This window comes from Cnephaeus nilssonii (assembly GCF_951640355.1).
Source record: "Cnephaeus nilssonii genome assembly, chromosome: 1".
Classification (NCBI taxonomy): domain Eukaryota; kingdom Metazoa; phylum Chordata; class Mammalia; order Chiroptera; family Vespertilionidae; genus Cnephaeus; species Cnephaeus nilssonii.
The window spans coordinates 87,597,360-87,616,443 of NC_137072.1; the positions used below are offsets into that span (position 1 = coordinate 87,597,360).

General features: G+C 41.0%; 1 protein-coding gene across 1 annotated transcript; it reads left to right on the forward strand.

Annotated features, from left to right (window-relative positions):
- The first annotated feature begins 1,385 nt into the window (after positions 1-1,385).
- Positions 1,386-19,070, forward strand: SGCB (sarcoglycan beta). Its single transcript, XM_079796732.1, has 6 exons — positions 1,386-1,458; positions 6,341-6,550; positions 10,526-10,711; positions 11,732-11,923; positions 12,498-12,629; positions 16,003-19,070. The coding sequence occupies exons 1-6, from the start codon at positions 1,426-1,428 to the stop codon at positions 16,204-16,206; spliced, it is 957 nt and encodes a 318-aa protein (XP_079652858.1). The 5' UTR covers positions 1,386-1,425; the 3' UTR covers positions 16,207-19,070.
- The last annotated feature ends 14 nt before the right edge of the window (positions 19,071-19,084 follow it).

Below are 19,084 nucleotides of genomic sequence, written 5' to 3' on the forward strand. Positions count from 1 at the left end.
ATTCTGACTTGTATATATCTTTGGGGGGAGAGGGGGAAAGGATACTATTCTACCCACTACAAAGTGAATGAAGGGATAACTGTCTTCATAACCTGACTATACTGTCACCTTGGTTTGCACTTCTAAGTGCTGATAATATGCAACAGGCGAAGGGAAATGCAGAGGGAAAGACTCTTACGTGGTAGAGAGAGCCGAGACTTTAGTCAAGTGGACCCAGGTTCAATCCTGGCTCTTTTATTCGTTGAAAACCTGGTTAGCTGTTTAACCTCTATGAGTCTTGATTTCTTCATTTGTAAAATGGGGGAAATAGGACCTATCTCAATAGACTGTTGGGAGAATTAAAGAGGAATTGCCAGGTACACAGTAGTCTCTAAATATATGTTTTTTAAGCTTGAAGGTAATACATTATGAAATGACCACATTATCCAAAGTTGGGGGAGAGAGGGGAGAGTTTATTAGGGGTTCCCTGTGCAACAGATTATCTATTTAAACTTCCCAGCAATCCTATGACATGAAGTAGGCAGAGCAGTGAAATAACGGCTCCAGACATCAGAAAGCAAAACTGATCTTAGTTCCTAGAGAAATAAAGGTTTTTGCCAGCTAGTTTCTGGTGCTTCCTGCTGAGTTAGGCAGCCCTAGCGCCCAAAGTTGCTTAGAAGTGGTTTCAGCCACCTGAGGAACAGCTTTTGCACCTTGGTTGCTACTGCCCTCACTGCATTCATTAAAAGCAAACAAAAAACCAAACCAACAAAAAACAGTAAGAGGATTTTTGGATCATACTGAGGACTGGGAACAAGGAATGTGTACTCAGGTGACTTGGACATTTGGGTGCTTCCGGATGGGCAGTACTTATCTGTTATATTATGCCCGCCCCCCACTCCCACCCCCACCCCCCCACCCCCATGCACCATTTCCAATACCGAACGGAAAGCCCCCTGCAATGCCACAGAAAAAAGGCATCAGACTTTACAGGCCCTCCAAAGTCAGGCAGCATCCCTGCAGTGACTGCCTTCCTTAAGGACTCTCCGTTTTCGTGATTTTAGTGGCTAACTGGCGATTTGTGACCTCCTGTCCCCACTCCGTCTCCGCCCACGTGTCCTTTCGAAAACGCCCCTTTGCAGCCGAGCCCGGGAGACCCGGCGGTGGTGCGCCAGGAGAAGGTCCCACCGGGGACGGCGCCCGCCCAGCGCGATGGGGAGCGGAGGGGGCAGGGAGAGGCGGCGGCGTGCCCTTTCGGGACCATCCAGAGGCCGCCCAGGTCGCGGGGAATCCCCACGCGCGCGCGGCCGGGCGCAGGGGCGGCGGAGCCGGCTGGCAGCCCCGCGGGCTCCCCCCTAACATCCTCCCCCCCCGTCGCCAGGGCGCATGCGCAGGCTCCGGGGGAGGGGGGGCGTAGAGGGGGGAGGCGGCGGCGGCGGCGGGAAGATGGCGGCAGCGGCGGCGGCGGCGGCCGAGCAGGTCTGAGACCCCCGCCGCGGCCGGAGGGCTGGAGGGGCAGGGGCGCCGGGATCCTGGCGGTGGGGCTGCCGTAGGGCCGACGGGCGGGGCCGGCGCGCGGGCGGGGCAGGCGCGGCGGGGCGGGGCGGGGCGGGGCCGGCGCGGCGGGGCGGGGTGAGCCGGGAGGAGCTGTCCGCAGCCCGGGCTGCTGGCGGAGGCCAGCGGGACCCCGGGGGCTCCCGAGCCTCGAGGGCGAGCCAGCTGCCCGCGGCCTGGCGGGGCTGCCCCTCGGCTGCGGGGACAGTCCGGAGGCGGCCGTGGCCGCCGGGAGCCTGGCCAGGGCGGGCCCCGCTCAGTGGGCAGCGAAGATGCGGTAAAAATAACCTCAGCGCGGCGCCAGGCTGCCCGGCGGCGGCCAAGGGGCGGCCAGCTGCTGCCGGCGCCGCGCTCGCTCCTGCGCCCCCGGTGCGGATCTGCGGGCACCCGGGGTGCGCCTCCCCTGTGGTTCTTGGCGCTTTAGTCACCAGCGTAAAACTGTCTCCTGTCCGGTTGTTTTTTTAAAAATGCTGTATCAAGGATTTCCTGAGCTGCATGGTAAACTGGGAACTTAGAATAGCTTCGAAGGCTATTTTCCCCCAAAAGCAAGATATATATATATGAAAATGTGCGTGTAAATTATACAGGGTGTCCAAAAAACTATGTATACACACACTGAATAATTATTAATTCCAATGGGTTAAAGCTGAAAAGAGAGAAGCATTAATTGAGCTGTCAGCTGTTAAGTGTGTATACATTTTTGGGGGACAACCTCTATATAGGGTGATTTCTAAAACAAAAATCATTTTCATGGTCACTTTTTCTTTTCGTTAACTATTTCCTTTTAGGAAAAAAAAAACTATGATGTGATAAGATGTTTTTTAAGTCCCATTCTTAAACAGTGTTTAAAAAATAAATCCGAGTCAAGTAACCAACATTCTGTTTCCAGAAAACTTTTTTTTTTTTTTTCTGGAAAGACTTTCGTAGGTAATGAACTGCTTTTAGGGACCTAATAGATATATGTCACTGGAAGAGGCGTTCTGAGGGATATAAAATACTGAAGACATGAAATCTGCCTTCTAGGAGCTTACAGTCAAATTGCCTCGTAGGTGCAGAATAACCAGCTAAAGACAATGGGCAGGTCCCACTAACTATGTAGGAGGTCCTACTTGGGAGTCCCAGTCACTTCCAGTCACTCACCGGGTCCTGTCAGTTCCACCTTTGAACACCTCTGCCCAATCTCTTTCACCTCCAGTGCCACAGCTCAGTAAGCCCTCATTTGGGGCTTTTAGAGAAACCTGCTGTTGATATCTTCACCTCTCAACTCTTCCAGTCCAGTTCAGCACTTTTTGGGTTGATTTTGCTTTAATGCAAATCTGATTTATCAGTAACCTATTTTAAATTTTTGGTAGTTCCCCATCACCTTACGGATAAAGTCCATTGTTCTTGACATAGTACTTATGTCCATTCATTTACTGGCCTCTAACCACATCTCTCACCTCTTTTTTTTTTTTTTTGCCCCATTTCTGTACTTATCCTCTTCATCACCCACTTAAAGCTACCAAATTAGTTTGCCCAGAGATGACCTGAACTCAGAATCTCCATGCTGTTCCTTCTGCCTGGAACACCTTTCTCTGCACTTTTGCCTGGCGAACTCCTGTTCATCCTTCAAGATTCAACTGAGCCCTAACCGGTTTGGCTCAGTGGATAGAGCATCGGCCTGCGGAGTGAAGGGTCCCAGGTCCGATTCCAGTCAAGGGGCATGTACCTTGGTTGCGGGCACATCCCCAGTAGGGGATGTTTCGATGTTTCTCTCTCATTGATGTTTCTAATTATCCCTCTCCCTTCTTCTCTGCAAAAAAAATCAAAATATATTTTTTTAAAAAGATTCAACTGAAACTTCAAGTGTCTTAAAAACCTTCAACTGACGCCCTGCTTGCTAAGTAGAATTTCATCCCTCTTGTGTACCCGTGTAGTGCCCTGCACATTGCTCCACTAGGGCACTTGCCTTGTTGAACTGCAGTTGTTAGTGACCTTGACTATCTACTTGCTTGTAAGTTCATTGAGGGTAGGTGCTATGTCTTGCTCATCTTGCTGGTCTGAGCATCTGGCATATAGTCACTCTTCAGTAAATGTTAAATGCATGCAGTGAATGTAATAATGTACATGAACTAGCAGAGAAGAATAAAGAATGCATCCCAGCAGGGATAAATTCTGCCCTGCCTCTCTTTTATGTAGACCTGAAATTGCCCACCTATCAGCACTTTCACAAGTGTCTGTGAAAATTAGAAGAAAGCACACCTCCCGTAAAGTAGTTTACTACCTTCAGGAAACACCTACCAACATGCATGTTCAAGGCTAAAATGTCTGCTGTGTCAGTGCACCCTCATAGATGTTGCACCGCATGCAGATCTACAACCTACACAACTGTATCAGCGTTCTGTTTTGTGATAAAATCTGTTAAGTAGATTGAATTATATTCTATTGAGCCTTCCTTACTGCTTTGTGGAGTTTAAAAAAAATGTTAACTGCCACATTACTCTCAGTGATTATTCCTGTCTTTTTGTGTCAGCCCCCAACCAGCCTGCTACTACTCCTGACACATGGTAAGATTCCAGATGGCCTTGCCTGGAACATCGCTAGGAAAAAGAATGGTTTCCCTTAGTGGTGTGAACCATTTCAGTGAAGTCGGAGTCCACCCTTTAAGGCCATTCTTTTCTCCTGTGCTCTGTCTGTGTCACTCTCTTTCCTGCCTCCACAGGATCTGGTTTCCCACGTTGCCCTGCTCTACTCAGACGTCTGCCTCTCTTGACATCTTTCCCTCTGCCGTCAAATATTCAAGTGCTCCCCCAAATTGGGGAGGGGAAAGGTACTAACAAAACAACAGGAGAAACACAATTCTCCTCTGACGACACAAAATTCTTTAGATATAATCTTTCTTTCCTCTCTTCTTCTGGATTCGAAAATAGATGTAAACATGCTGGCTTTTCACGACTATTCCCTCCTTACCAATTTGCTATACAGAGTTCATCTTTGAAGGTTGTGGAGGCACTTCCTGACAAAGCAAGTTCAGCAACTATACATCCTGGGTTTTCTTGACATTTATTGTATTTCTTATTTTCCATTGCTCCTGCACACTTAATTGAGCTGTCAGCTGTTAAGTGTGTATTAAAGTCTCCCAGTACTGTCTCCTTAGCTCTTTGTTCTCTTCTCTGTATACTATTTTTTCACAATGAACTGATGTGGTCTCATAGATTTAACTTACCTCGAGGCTGAGAACTCTCAAATCTGTATCTCTGGTCCTAATGAAGTAATATCCCATCCTTCCCGTTGCATTTAGGCATGTGGTTATTTTTCATTGAGTTCAAATGCAACATATGTGAAATCGCCTCCCTCCTTCATTCCACATATTTAACTAGTCACCATTTAGTAAACATGAGATTCTTTTTTTGAACCTGGCTACAAATTCAGTTAATTTTTCTCTTGAAGTATATTTTTTATCTATCCTTTTTCATTCCACTTTAGTTTAGGCCTTCATTACCACAAAACTCTATTCCTGCAATATCTCCCAACAGCCTACTTCCTGGTAGTGGTATTTACTAACTCTCCTACAAACGCCAACACATTTAACATCCTGAAACATGTCATTCATGTTCAAAAACTTCTAATAACTCCCAGTTAAACAGCATAAAGACTAGAGTTTGTACCCAGCAGTCCAATAACTTTCACAACCTGCCCTACTTTTCCTACTTTATTCTCCCTGAATTGCCAGATCTGACCCACCCACTCCATCTGGTTTCCCTGACAACTCCAAGCCATCCTGTGTCTCCTCCCATTACACTCCACAGAATGTATTGTCTATACCAGTGGTCGGCAAACTGCAGCTCGCAAGCCACATGCGGCTCTTTGGCCCCTTGAGTGTGGCTCTTTCACAAAATACCACGTGCGGGCGCGCACGTACAGTGTGATTGAAACTTCGTGGCCCATGCGCAGAAGTCGGTTTTCGGCTCTCAAAAGAAATTTCAATCGTTGTACTGTTGATATTTGGCTTTGTTGACTAATGAGTTTGCCGACCACTGGTCTATACTATTGATTTTGGTCTCGGGTACTCTTTATATTCTTAAAAATCACTGAGGATCTCAAAGAGCTTTTGTCTACATGTGTTATATCCATTGATATTTACCGTATTAGAAAAACTGGAAAATGTTTTCTTAGAAAAACTGGAAAAAATTTTCAACACAGGAATATACAATGCACAATTTCATTAGCTGTTAGAGCAATGATGTCATCCCATATAATCACGGAACCTATGGAAAATTCCTCTGTACATTCACGAGAGGCGAGTAAAAAAGGAAAAATAACATCTTAGTGTTACTTTGAAAATGGTTTTCACCCTCCAGACCCCTCCAGGACTCCCCAGCTCATACTTTGAAAACTGCTGGTCTAGGATAATATTAGTGTTAGCCAATTTTTGGCTTTGATAAATAACAAAGTCTGTCAGCCTTTCCAAATTCTTTTCATATAAATGAAAACATATAATTTAAAATAATTATGAATCATTAATTAAAAGATTACCCACTGTAGAATGTATATATGTCAACTCTTCCCCCAAATGAGCTTCACTGAAGTAGGACTATTCAAAGCAGAGAGTGGAAATCTGTTGTCAGATAGTCACACTGAAAGTTCTCCCTGCCACCCCCCTCAGCATAACAATTAATGTCCTTTCTTGGAGCCTGGAACTCAATGTGATTTGAAGTTTATTAGGGAAAAATATATCACTGACCAATTTAGCTTTCTTTGGTCATGAATATGCACTTAATAAATAAATACATCAAAAGCTGTCCCAATGTGTTGTACTTTGTTTTAGCAAAGTTCCAATGGTCCTGTAAAGAAGTCCATGCGTGAGAAGGCTGTTGAGAGAAGGAATGTCAATAAAGAGCACAACAGTAACTTCAAAGCCGGATATATTCCAATTGATGAAGATCGCCTCCATAAAACGGGCTTGAGAGGGAGAAAGGGCAACCTGGCCATCTGTGTGATTATCCTCTTGTTTATCCTGGCCGTCATCAACTTAATTGTGAGTATGCAGTACTGAATATGCTTTTTTTAGTTACCATGGGAATTTTGCTCTGTTTTTCAGTGAAATAATGGACTTTGTTTCTATAAGTTCTTTCAGGATCCTCTTTCTGTTCCCCTACACATATTTTATCTCTTATTGAGTTTTAATGAATATATCTATAATAATAAAAGAGTAATATGCTAATTAGACCAGACGTCCTTCCTGATGAAGCCGGGGCCCGAGGGAAGCCAGCCCGGTGCCTGTGGGTGACCGGAGGAGGGAAGCAGCCTGGGTCCCGGGTGCCGGAGGGAAACCGGTGCCAGCAGCTGGGGGAAGGAGGGCCTACTCTTGCATGAATTTTCGTGCATCAGGCCTCTAGTATATACATAAAACTTAGTGTACTGATATTGCCATGTATTCATTTTCTTAAAAAAAAATGTTCATGAATTCTTCCCTTTAAAGACTTAACTTTTAAAAGGGTAGAATCAACTCAATAGAAGAGACCTTGCCAGGATGATTTTATTGACTTCACCTCTCCTAAAAAATATAATCCTTCTCCTTTCAGTCAACTTTTTCTGCATTTAGTATTATCTCCTCAGCTAGATTTTTAAAATTATAAACCCTTGGATGGCAGTAAAAGGTTATATTTTATAGTCTTAAATCTCTGTTGTCAAAGAATGAAAGGATCTGGTAAGCTAGTTTACACTGAGGACACAGTATGTTGCCTTTCCAAAGATATTACTTTTTTAAGGAAGAAGACTTTTATTTTTTTTAATATATTTTATTGATTTTTTACAGAGAGGAAGGGAGAGAGATAGAGAGCCAGAAACATCGATGAGAGAGAAACATCGATCAGCTGCCTCCCGCACACCCCCCACTGGGGATGTGCCCGCAACCAAGGTACATGCCCTTGACCGGAATCGAACCTGGGACCCCCCAGTCCGCAGGCTGACGCTCTATCCACTGAGCCAAACTGGTTTCGGCAAGGAAGAAGACTTTTAATCCAAGGTTGTAACTATGTGAGTGTTAAATTTTCAGAGAGTGATTATTGGTATACCTAAGACCAATCATGAACATGAACTTCAGCAGTTCTAAAGTGATTCCATTTATTTTTTACTGCAAATATTTCCAAGTCCTTTGTATTTATGTACACCTAAAAGATTTTGTGTCTAATTCTTCTTTTTTTGTTTTGTTTTGTTAATCTTCACCCGAGGATATTTTTTCCATTGATTTTCAGAGAGAGTGGAAGGAAAAGGGGTGAAAAGAGCAAAACATTGATGTGAGAGAGACTCATAGATCAGTTGCCTCCTGCACCCGCCTCAAACTGGGCTGGGATCGAACCTACAACCCAGGTACATGCCTTGGGGAACTGAACCCACAACCCTTCGGTGTGTAGGTTAGTGCTCTAACCACTGAGAAACACAAGCTTTTTTTTTATTTAAGTCAAGACTTAGCCCTGGCCAGCATTTCCCAGTGGTTAGAGCATTAGCCTAAGCATCAAAAGGGTATTGCAGGTTTAATCTCAGCTCAGGTCGGGGGAGAGAGGCAACCGATCAATGTGTCTCTCTTACATCAGTGTTTCTCTCTCTCTCTCTCTCTCTCTCTCTCTCTCTCTCTCTCCCTCTCCCTCTCCCTCTCCCTCTCCCTCTCCCTCTCTCTCTCTCTCTCTCTCTCTTTCTCTTCCCCACCTCCCCCTTACGCTCTCTCTGAAAATCAATGGAAAAAATATCCTTGGGTGAGGGTTAACCAAAAAAAGAAAAGAAAGAGCTAGTACTATAAATAGCTTTACTGGGAGCACATATTCCCAATTTATTTCAGTTTGTTAATTTATTTTATTGGAAACCTATGATTAAGATGGCAGGCTAAAGATATTTTCATCCTCTTTCTCTCTAAAAAGCCCATTCCAATGTGAAAATGTTAATATCTTGGAAGAAAGTGGGAGGCAACTGAAATCCTTAAACATATATGAAGACAAAAAGGAGGAGGCATGGCAAATAACTTACCCGAGAAAAGAAACTACTGTGTGTGTTCGGGAGGGGTGGCAGGGTGTCTTGGTGAAGTGCCATGCAGAATCCTGAAAAGCTTCAGGAATAAGAAGTACAAGCAGGAGTGAGGCGAGAACTGAAAACAGAGCTTGTTTGAAAAATCTATGGAAGCCATGAGATTCCTAGCCTTCCTCTCCCTTCCAGCCAGCAGTTAGACACAACCCCTCCTCACCCCACAGAGGAATACCCTGAACCAGAGAGAGTCTCACTGCCTGAGGCTACTGCACTGAGGAGGGTAAGGATGGGTTTCTGTACTGAAGGCAGGAAGTCTGAACCCTGAGTACTCAGAGTCCCTTTCCCAGGCTCCCTAATCCTCATCCTCCACCTCCAGCTTGCATCTATGGAACAAGGATAACATGCCATTAAAAAGGAGCAATTAAAGAATAAGGACAACTCATAGACACACACACATGGGTGGGTGGGTAGGTAGATGATAGGTAGGTAGGTAGATAGATAGATAGATAGATAGATAGATAGATAGATAGATAGATAGATATTGGAAGATAAAGAAAAGGAACTCTTCCCAAAAGTTCAGCAAAATTGAAGAATTAATCCAGGATCTGTATCATTCTGTTAATAGGAGTTAGTATCTTCAGAAAGAGAAGAGGAAACACACTGAGGAGAATGTTCTCAAATAAATTAACCAAGAAAAGTTTCTAGAACAGATTGAAGAGTACCATTCTGGGTCCAGCATAACACACAGAAAAGACTCACACCAAAGCCATCACTTTGAAACTGAAGAAAATCAGGAATAAAGAGACGCTGAAATCTTCCAGAGGAAAAATAAACAGGTTATGAATGTATAAGGAATATAACCAGAGTGGCATCAGACCTCTCAAAAGTAGCACTGGAAGCTAAAAGGCAAGTAAGCAAGGGCCTTCAAAATTCAGAAACAAAACAATGTCCAATCTAGAAACATCTACCAAGCTGGATCCCCAGTCAAGTGTGAGGGATGATACAGATATTTTTAGCCATGCACATGCAAAAAAAATTTCACTTCACATACATTCTAAGGAAGCCACGGGAGGATGTGCTCTACCAGAAGGAGCTACTAAAGCATGGAAGTTGAAGACGCCGATACAGGAAACTGGGTATCCACAGGGAGAAAGGCAAAGGGAGTTCCAGCCTGAAATGAAGGACAAGTTCATGATGACAGCTGTGCAGCAGGCCCAGAGGTGACAGTCCAGACTGGAGCAAGAAGATGGGGGTTCCAGAAAGATTTCCTGAGAGAGAAAAATAGAACTTATAAATTACCTGGGAGGCTTGGACTCCTAGAACATTCTATTGAGAGACATTTGACAGAAATACTGGAGGGTTTGGAGAGATTTAGTCAGATTTTCAAAGAAACTAAGCAAAAGAAGGGAAGACAAGTATTAACCTCTGAGCAACACAAAGCACGAGAAAGGGATTGCTGCCATATATAGTATCTGATTTAGCAGTGAGTAATATTTATATGGTCATAATACTGAAAATCCTAACATGGATTTAACCAAAACTCGAGATTGAAGTTGGAGAAGAAGAAATATAAATGTGCTAAAATTCTCACCTATTGAAATAGAATATCGATAGATAAAACCTAAACTTGATGAGAGAAGAAATAATGCACAAATATTATGTTTAAATGTGAAGATAAATTCTAGACAAAATAGATAAAATTGTTGAAAGTGGTTGTCATATGGATGAGATATGGAAGGGGTAGAAGAAATAAACTGCTCTGTGTCTTTTATAGACCTTTTAGTACTTTTTGACCATCAGCTATTTGCACATAATATCCTGATAGAAATTAAATGATTTTTTTAATAAGTGGAAAACCAACTGATATGTTCATCTCACTGATGAAACACTTTATTTAAGAAGTTTCATCCTTTGGCAATGATCTTTTCTATTTGTTTCCCAAGTATGTTAAGTGTTTGCTTCCTGTTAAAAGCCGGCTTGTTTTCTTTTTTAGATAACACTTGTTATCTGGTCTGTGATTCGCATTGGACCGAATGGCTGTGACAGCATGGAGTTTCATGAAAGTGGCCTGCTTCGATTTAAGCAAGTATCTGACATGGGCGTTATCCACCCTCTTTATAAGAGCACAGTGGGAGGAAGGCGAAATGAAAATTTGGTCATCACTGGTAACAACCAGCCTGTAAGTTATCAGACTTAATTGAGGGACGTGAGAGAAAAATTCATAAATATATTTAATAATATTGTTGGTCTTTAATCTATTAATGTTAAATGCTTTCTTAATATTCTAGATTTTGTTCCATTGTAGCATGTTCTGTGATAGATATAATTACTATTAGAATACATAGTTTACTCCTGTCTTCTCCATACAAGAAAAACATTTTTTTTAAAAAGTACCTTTCCTGCTCAGCCAGTGTGGCTCAGTGATTGAGTATCAACCCATGAACTAGGAGGTCACTGATCGATTCTCTGGCAGGGCACATACCCAGGTTGTGGGCTCAATCCCCAGTAGGGGGCATGCAGGAGGCAGCCAATCAATGATTCTCTCTCACCATTGATGTTTCTGTCCCTCTCTCCCTCTTCCTTCCTCTCTCTGAAATCAATAAAAGAACATTTTTTTTTTAAAGTAGTACCTTTCCTGGTTAGAATACTCTCTACTTTCTGGGAGTTTAGAAGAGAATATGCCAATCTAGTCAGTGGTAGCCCATGCCAAGGGGCTGCTATAGCAAAGGTTCTTAACCGCATAGAACCTCAATGTACCCTTACCTTCCCTGCCCATCACAGGCTTAGACCCAAGTATTTGTGCAGTGCAGTATAAGCAAATAAATGATAAGCCCTTGTTTTTGTGTTTTGTTTTGTTGTGTGTTTTTTGTGGGGGTGAGATTATACTTTTTCTAAATTATTTCAGTTTATTTTTTTCTTTTAATTGAATTTATTAGGGTGACAGTGGTTAACAAAATTATGCAGGTTTCAGGTGGGCAGTTCCACAACACATCATATGTGCATTGTATTGTATGTTCAGCACCCCAATAAACCTCATTTTAAAGAATTTTTATCCCAAGTGGGTGGAGGGGGGACAGACAGACACAGTTAAAATATTTGAAATTAGTCTGATATTATAGAGTGTTTTTATAATGTTCTTGATGAATTTTGGATACCGTCTTCTTTGAAAACATATTCATAATAAAGTGTTTTTCTGAAGATTGTTTTTCAGCAAGGGACAACAAAACTCAGTGTAGAAAAGAACAAAACTTCTATTACAAGTGACATTGGTATGCAGTTTTTCGACCCAAGGACTCAAAATATTTTATTCAGCACAGACTATGAAACTCATGAGTTTCATTTGCCAAGTGGAGTGAAAAGTTTGAATGTTCAAAAAGCATCTACTGAAAGGGTATGATTTATTTTCTTTGCTTTATTAATGGAAGAGAGTTACTGTCCAAAGCAGCGATTTTCAACCTTTTTCATCTTATGACACACAAACTAATTACTAAAATTCTGCAGCACACCAAAAAATATATTTTCTGCTGATTTGACAAAAAAATAGGTATAATTTTGATTCATTCCCATCAGACAGCTATTATTGTGTTGGCTGATGTCTTTTTTTTATTTGACAATATAACGGAAAAGAGGTTAGTGCCCCTGGCTAAATAGTTGGGTATTGCATATTTTAAAGATACGTGAGACACACCGGTTGAAAATCGCTGGTCTAAAGGTACAAATTGTGAGGGGAGTTTTACTGTTTTATGTGGCATGAAAGAAATTCCAGAACAATGAAAAGGATAAATTCTAGATTTGTCATTACCTAGCTTATGTGATCATTATCAAGTCATCGCTTTACCTCAGCATCTATAAAACATGAATGAAAACACTTGCCTTTCATATTTCATGGTAAACCTATTCCTCTGTCTCTGATAATATTCACTTTAACTTAGTAACTGTTTCACTGCTTTTTTTTAAATTTCCAGATTACAAGCAATGCCACTAGTGATTTAAATATAAAAGTTGATGGACGTGCTATAGTGCGTGGAAATGAAGGAGTGTTCATTATGGGCAAAACCATTGAATTTCACATGGGTGGTAATATGGAGTTAAAAGCAGTGAGTATTTTTTAAGAATTTAAGAGAATTATAAGATTCTTGGGTATATATAAATCCGCATGTGGAATAGTGTACAATTATTAAAAATGGTAATGTAGTTGTATATATTTTGACATGGAAAGATGTTCAAAATGGATTATGAAGTGAAAATTATAAGACAATTTGTGAAATACCTCATTTTTACATTCCAAAACATGTGTAATTATAAAATCTGCAAAGGGATGCCAAATGTCACAATAGTTAGCTATGGGTAGCAGGATAACAGATGACTTTTATTTTTATTTTATTTCTGCTTGCCTGTCATTTTCTTTTAAAAAAATGTATATGATGATACCTATATTATTTTAAAAGATAAAAACAAAACCAACCAACACCAACAACAAAAACTTACAAAAGAGAATTCTAAAAGATCAAATTAAGTGTCTATCTCTGAAGTTGGGTTTCTTTTCAGTTAAAGATTTTCATATCACTTACTGGGTTTTATATCCAGTGTCATGAAAATCAATTAGCAAATGTATAAAATGTTTTTTTATTTATACATCCATTATTAATTCTAAGGGAAAAAGGTTTCCCTTTATTCTAGCTGTGGAAATATGAGATTTTCTTTGTGCTTTACAGATTATATCTGAATTTTAATAGGTAAATATTTCATAAGGGAGAAATAAGTCTGAAAATGTTTTACCTGCTTACAATTCTGGTTAAAGCATATTTATTCAAAACTAGAGGCCTGGTGCAAGAATTCATGCACCAGCAGGGTCCCTTGGCCTGGCCTGCAGGATTGGGCCAAAACCAGCTCTCTGACATCCCCCTAGGGGTCCTGGATTGCAAGAGGGCACAGGCCAGGCTGAGGGACCCCACCAGTGATGATCAATTGGGGCCGGGGAGGGGTGCGGGAGGTTGGCCAGCAGGGAGGGACCAAAGGAGGGCTCCAGGGTGTGTCCGGCCGGACCCCAGCAGCAAGCTAACCTACCAGTCAGGAGGGCGTCTGCCCCCTGGTGGTCAGTGCACTTTACAGTGAGTGGTTGAGCAGCCTTAGCATATCATTAACATATTACACTTTGATTGGTTGAATGGACGACCAGACATTTAGCATTTTAGGCTTTTATTATATAGGATGTCTTTGGGCACCTGCTATATGTTAATTAATTCCAGCTAATTAACTTTTTTTTTTTTACCAAGCACTAAATGACAAAAGTGAACTTAAACCTAAGGACTTATAAAATAATTATTTCCTTTATTTAAATTTAATCTCATAGTTCTTAGAAAAAATAAACTTTAAAGAATTAAGTTCTTTCACCTTCATAAACAGCTTTTCTCCCCTAAAGCACATATACCAATCTCTGAATAAAAAAGATGGACATAAAATGTGATTCTTGCCAAAAATTCAATAGCAATACAGGGTATTTTTTACATTCCTCTAAACGAATAGTGTTGAAGAATGGTCACAGTGGGGCCATTGTTCTCTGCACTAGAAACTCAAAGAAGCAATAGGTGTGATAGATTTGTACCTTACCATTAGCAAGTGACCTAAGTCTTTTATTTTTTTCTACCTGGAAATTCTACTTGTTGTTAATATGACAATTATTAAAATAATTTGTAATATACATACACACATGTCTGTTTTTCCACAGTTAAATAAAGGCCAATATTGAAAAGATAATTAGCTTCATAATTTAGTTAATATTAGTGGTTAGTTTTAAGTGGATAGCTAATAATTAGAAAGAATTTTATGAAACTGCTTTTAAAATATAACTGCACTAGCAATTTAAAGAAAATAAAATTAAATGACCACACGATGGCAGCATTGGAACAAAATTGGACTATATTTAGTCCATATACTATCACTTCCTGATCAATGAGCCATTTTCATTACTTCGTAACCAACTTTCTCTCATTGCTTTAAATACCTTCTATAAGTTGATGATTCTCTAATTCCTGCTTTAATCTTTCCTTTAAACTAAGATTCACATATCCAACTACTTTCTGTACTTTAATACCTAATAGACATTTCAAACACAACAAGACTAAAGTCTTGATATCTTCCCTCCCTCCCCAAACATGCATTTCTTTCAAGGTTCCCAAGTGGTATCTGTCAGTCCATCAGCAAAGCCTTCAGGCTGTGCCGCTGCCACCACCACCACCACCACCACCACCACCACCACCAATTTCCTGCCTGCACTGTTGAACAGCCTCCTGCGGGTCCCTGCCTCCTCTCTGGCCCTGGAGTCATTTCTCTGTACAGCAGCCAGAGTGATCCTTTTCAAAAGATCATACCACTTCCCTGTTCAGAACCCTACAGATGGCTTCCCATCTAGTTCAGAATAAGATCCAAAGTCCATTCCTCGGCCTTACATGTGTGGCCCTAGTTATTTCTTTGACTTATCTCTTACCGATGGACCCCCTCAGTCTCTGCTTCAGCCACACTGGCCGCCTACTTGTTCCTGAACCCCAGGCACATCTTCCCCTTGGAGCCTTCGGTGTCATTGCCTCTGCCTGGAGTGCCCTTCCCCATTAACCCACATGGCTCACTCCTTCACGTGACCCACTTCCCTTTGGACTTGGACCTCATCAGAGAGGCCTTCCCCAACCACCTGTGTGAAGTGGAACCCTGCCTGGTCACTCTCTTTCTACGCACCCTGACTGACTTCTCAGATGATGTCCTATTAGTTTTCCCTGTTCGTGTGTTTATTGTCTGTCCCTCCCCATTAAAATGCTGCAGGAAAACTTGGACTTTGCCTGTCTGTTGGCTGCTGTATCCCCAGCACCTAGAATAGTGTCTAACACAGAGTAGACATTTAGTAATTATTTGTTGAATGAATGAAAAGAAGAAAAGGAAACAGAGCAAAGAAGGGAGATAGAAAGGGCCTATAATACAAGCAAGTTCCTGGGACTGAAGAAGAGACCCTCCAGGCAGTTCCTTGGAGTGCCTGGTCTTCAAAAGTACACGGCTTGAATCTTCATCTGTGTGATGCAAAAACAGTGGAAATTAAAGTTAATTTCCTCTAGGGGAAAATTCTTATCATCATCAGAAACTTACCAAGCAGTAACTGAAAACTCTCTCAGGAAGTAAACAAAATGGTCTGAGACCTTATCAACATCAGCCTCGTCACGCACTTAGGAATTCTGATGTAATTTTAACTAGTCGAGAAGTAAATTGTGTAACGGTGTATTGGTATACGTTGTAAACGATCACTAAGAGGCCACTGGTTGAATCTTGACATTAGTTTTGGTTCCTTTGTTGTCGTTTAGGTCATGACTTCACTCTTTCTTACTGCCTTCTTTACTTGTTAATATTCCAGTAAGTTTTGTTTATTAAACTTGTTGTGTCCCCATTTGTGGAGGTAAATAGGTCTTGTTATTATTCTCCTCCTAGGAAAACAGCATCATCCTCAATGGATCCGTGATGGTTAGCACCACTCGCCTGCCCACTTCCTCCGGTGGGGACCAGTTCGGGGCTGGGGAGTGGGTGCGCTACAAACTCTGCATGTGCGCCGACGGGACTCTCTTCAAAGTGCAAGTGACCGGCCAGAACATGGGCTGCCAAGTGTCAGACCACCCCTGTGGGAACACTCATTAGAAGAACCCGAGAGGTCCTCCATATGTTCACATCTTGACTTGACGTTTTTTTAAGAGTATGCATGCAATTATGTTTTTACAGAGTTTGTGATACTGGTAATTATTTTATCTGCAGAGCACTACTGTAATCTGTTACACAATCTCCATATTTAAAACAGTCTCAGAGAGCCTAAATTTAATACACCTTTCATTAAGTTGCACTGATCTTCAGGTTAACATTTTCTAAAATAATTATCAGAAGTGAATAAAATCCAAAATTTTTAAAAGTGTTTTTAAAACTCCACTATTCCTTGTCTAAAAGATGAAGGGCTGAAGCAATTGTTAGATTCAATGTAAGTAAACTTTTGGTAACTAATGGGCATAGACCCCCTTGAGATGTTTAAAAGGTACACTGTCAATAAATGTTACATGCTCTCTTTTGGCTTCTAAGAGGCAAGACAGGTTTTTAGTGCATTAACTTTCCACCACATTCTCACTGCACATATGTGAGGTAGTAAAAGACCGTGGTTCCTTAGTTTGCACTAGGAAGAAAATACTCTGTAATAGAATGTTTACCTGTTAAATATTAATATTAACTGTTCACCGTGTGGTAGAAATTAAAATACCATCCTAGCTTTAACTTTTAGATAATGATGACAGTTGTCATTCATTAAGCTTCTTATACATCCTAGGCACTGTCTAGGCGTTGCATGTGTACTCTCTCTATTCTCACTTGAGCTCTGTAACTAGACATTATTGTCCCAATTTTTACCATTAGGAAATTGAGGATCAGACAGTTAAGAAACTTGCCTGATCTCACAGTTACTGATTGGTAAAAAAATAGCAGAGTTTGGATTCAAACCTAGATTTACTGCATCCAAATACCTTGTTATTTTCACTTACTGCATTGGTTTCAATTATTTAAAACTCTACAAAGATGAACAAAGACAAATTCAGACTTACAGATAAGAATCAAATCAACTTTAGACAATAAACTTTAAAAAAGGAAATCAAGCAGGTATACTTACTCTGGTTAAAAAAACAGTCAGCCTCATGTTTAAAAAAAAAAAAAAAGGCCAATCCCTTCAGATTTTAAACTCTCCTAAGCCGGTTCCAAAATGTCCAATTGGCCTGGTTGTGGGTTACCCAGTCTCCTGACTGGTGGGCCGTGGCGCACTGAGTGCCTGAATTGGGGAAAGGGGCTGCCACACACTTACACCCTCAGCCCCCAGCGCAGCACAGCAAGGAGGGGCAAGTTCTGCCGTCCAGGAGTGGCTGGTAGGTTCACCCAGTGCACCATATAGTTACTACCCCTTTTCATGTGTGCCACGCCTTGAAAAGAGTTGGGATGCACTGGACTAAGGGTGCAGTGCAGAAAATAATACACGTCAGCTTTTAAGTATGAGAACTGATCTCTGTTCTAACATCACCATCCCACTGTAATGATTTTCAACCTTCAAGTCAGTGATTTTTAATGTATTTTCTATTCAACTTGAAAGGCACTCTCTGGTATTATTAAGACATGCACAGTATCAAGGACAGAGACTTTGAAGTAGTGTGCTGTAAGGAGGCAGTAATGATAAATCATTGGCCCCGGCCTGCATTCTGGCATGGACACTTTGAGCTGTGTGGATAGGAAAATCAATACAAAAACAATTTGCATTCAGTATGTTACAGTTCTCTCTGACAGAACAACCAAATGCCTTAGAGATTATGAGTAGTGTACTAAAGTATACTAAAATAGAAACTGACTTGCTATACAATACTGAGTGCAGTTTTTAAATGAAGAAGAAAGAGAAAGAAATTTTTGACCTCTGGGTATTATAGTTGCAGTGATATTCAGAACCTATTTTAATATATTCAGTACCAATTAACATCTGAGTGATATTCAAGAAAAAATCATTGAAATTTTCATTCAGATGCTTAGTATATTTTTAAGTTTTACATTCATCACTTGTCTGCTCTATTTAGATTTGTTTTGAATATTTCTTTAAATATTTTTACAAAAACTACAAAACACTATCTTAACAATGTTTTATTTATTGAATATAATTCATGAAATCTATTTTTGCTCTTTGAGAAATACTTCTGTTTTTGATACATCTCCATTAAGTGCTTTTGACAGAGGATATTTTGATATTTTATAGAACTGATTGTTACAGTAACAGGCAGAGTATTTGAGGACACTTTGAAGGTCGTCCTTGCCTTTTCACGAAAATGTAGAGTGGGAGATTCACCGAGAGCAGATCAAGAACTAACCATCCTTTTTACCTGTGACCTATTTTGCATAACAGTAAAGCTTCAGCTACTCATTCTCACCACCAGATGGTATTTTTCTATAAACTGAAATGTTAACGTTCCTCCTTCTACCAGCTGTTCCTCCCCCACGCTGAGCACTGCTGTGACTAGCAGCAGGCTGGGGGAGAGGGCTAGTGCAGTGCTTCAGAGGTGGATTGCAGTGGTCAGGGGGACACATGACATAAAAGCAAGATACTTTAGAGCAGGTAGGAAAATACAAAGTGACAAAGGTGGGGACTGCCCATGTATGGTCTGTAATACTTAAAATATACTTATATGTATTCTTCTGCATTGTAAAACAATATTTGTGTAATAACTTTGATGATAAAAGGTGGAAGTTCTACCTTGTTTTGAATGAGTTTTCTTAAGAGGGTAAGGATGGTCTGGTGCTAAACTTGACATAAAGGAGACCATTGATATGCTGATAATTTTAGCAATCTTTTTAAAAGTGCTGCAGGCGCAAAGATGACAAGTTATGCCAAACAAAAATAAGCCTATCAATCTGATTCAGATTGCTAACTTTGAGTTTCAGTTCAGTTTGTAACAACTATTAATGACCTCTGTTTACAATAAAGATTCTGTCAACTGTTTGCTGTTAATTT

Excerpts from the sequence above, each read along its gene's own strand:
- SGCB (XM_079796732.1), top strand. The coding sequence starts at position 1,426 with ATGGCGGCAGCGGCGGCGGCGGCGGCCGAGCAG. Across the intron at positions 10,712-11,731 it reads TCACTGGTAACAACCAGCCT|ATTGTTTTTCAGCAAGGGAC; the intron begins GTAAGTTATCAG and ends GTTTTTCTGAAG. Across the intron at positions 11,924-12,497 it reads AAAAAGCATCTACTGAAAGG|ATTACAAGCAATGCCACTAG; the intron begins GTATGATTTATT and ends TTAAATTTCCAG.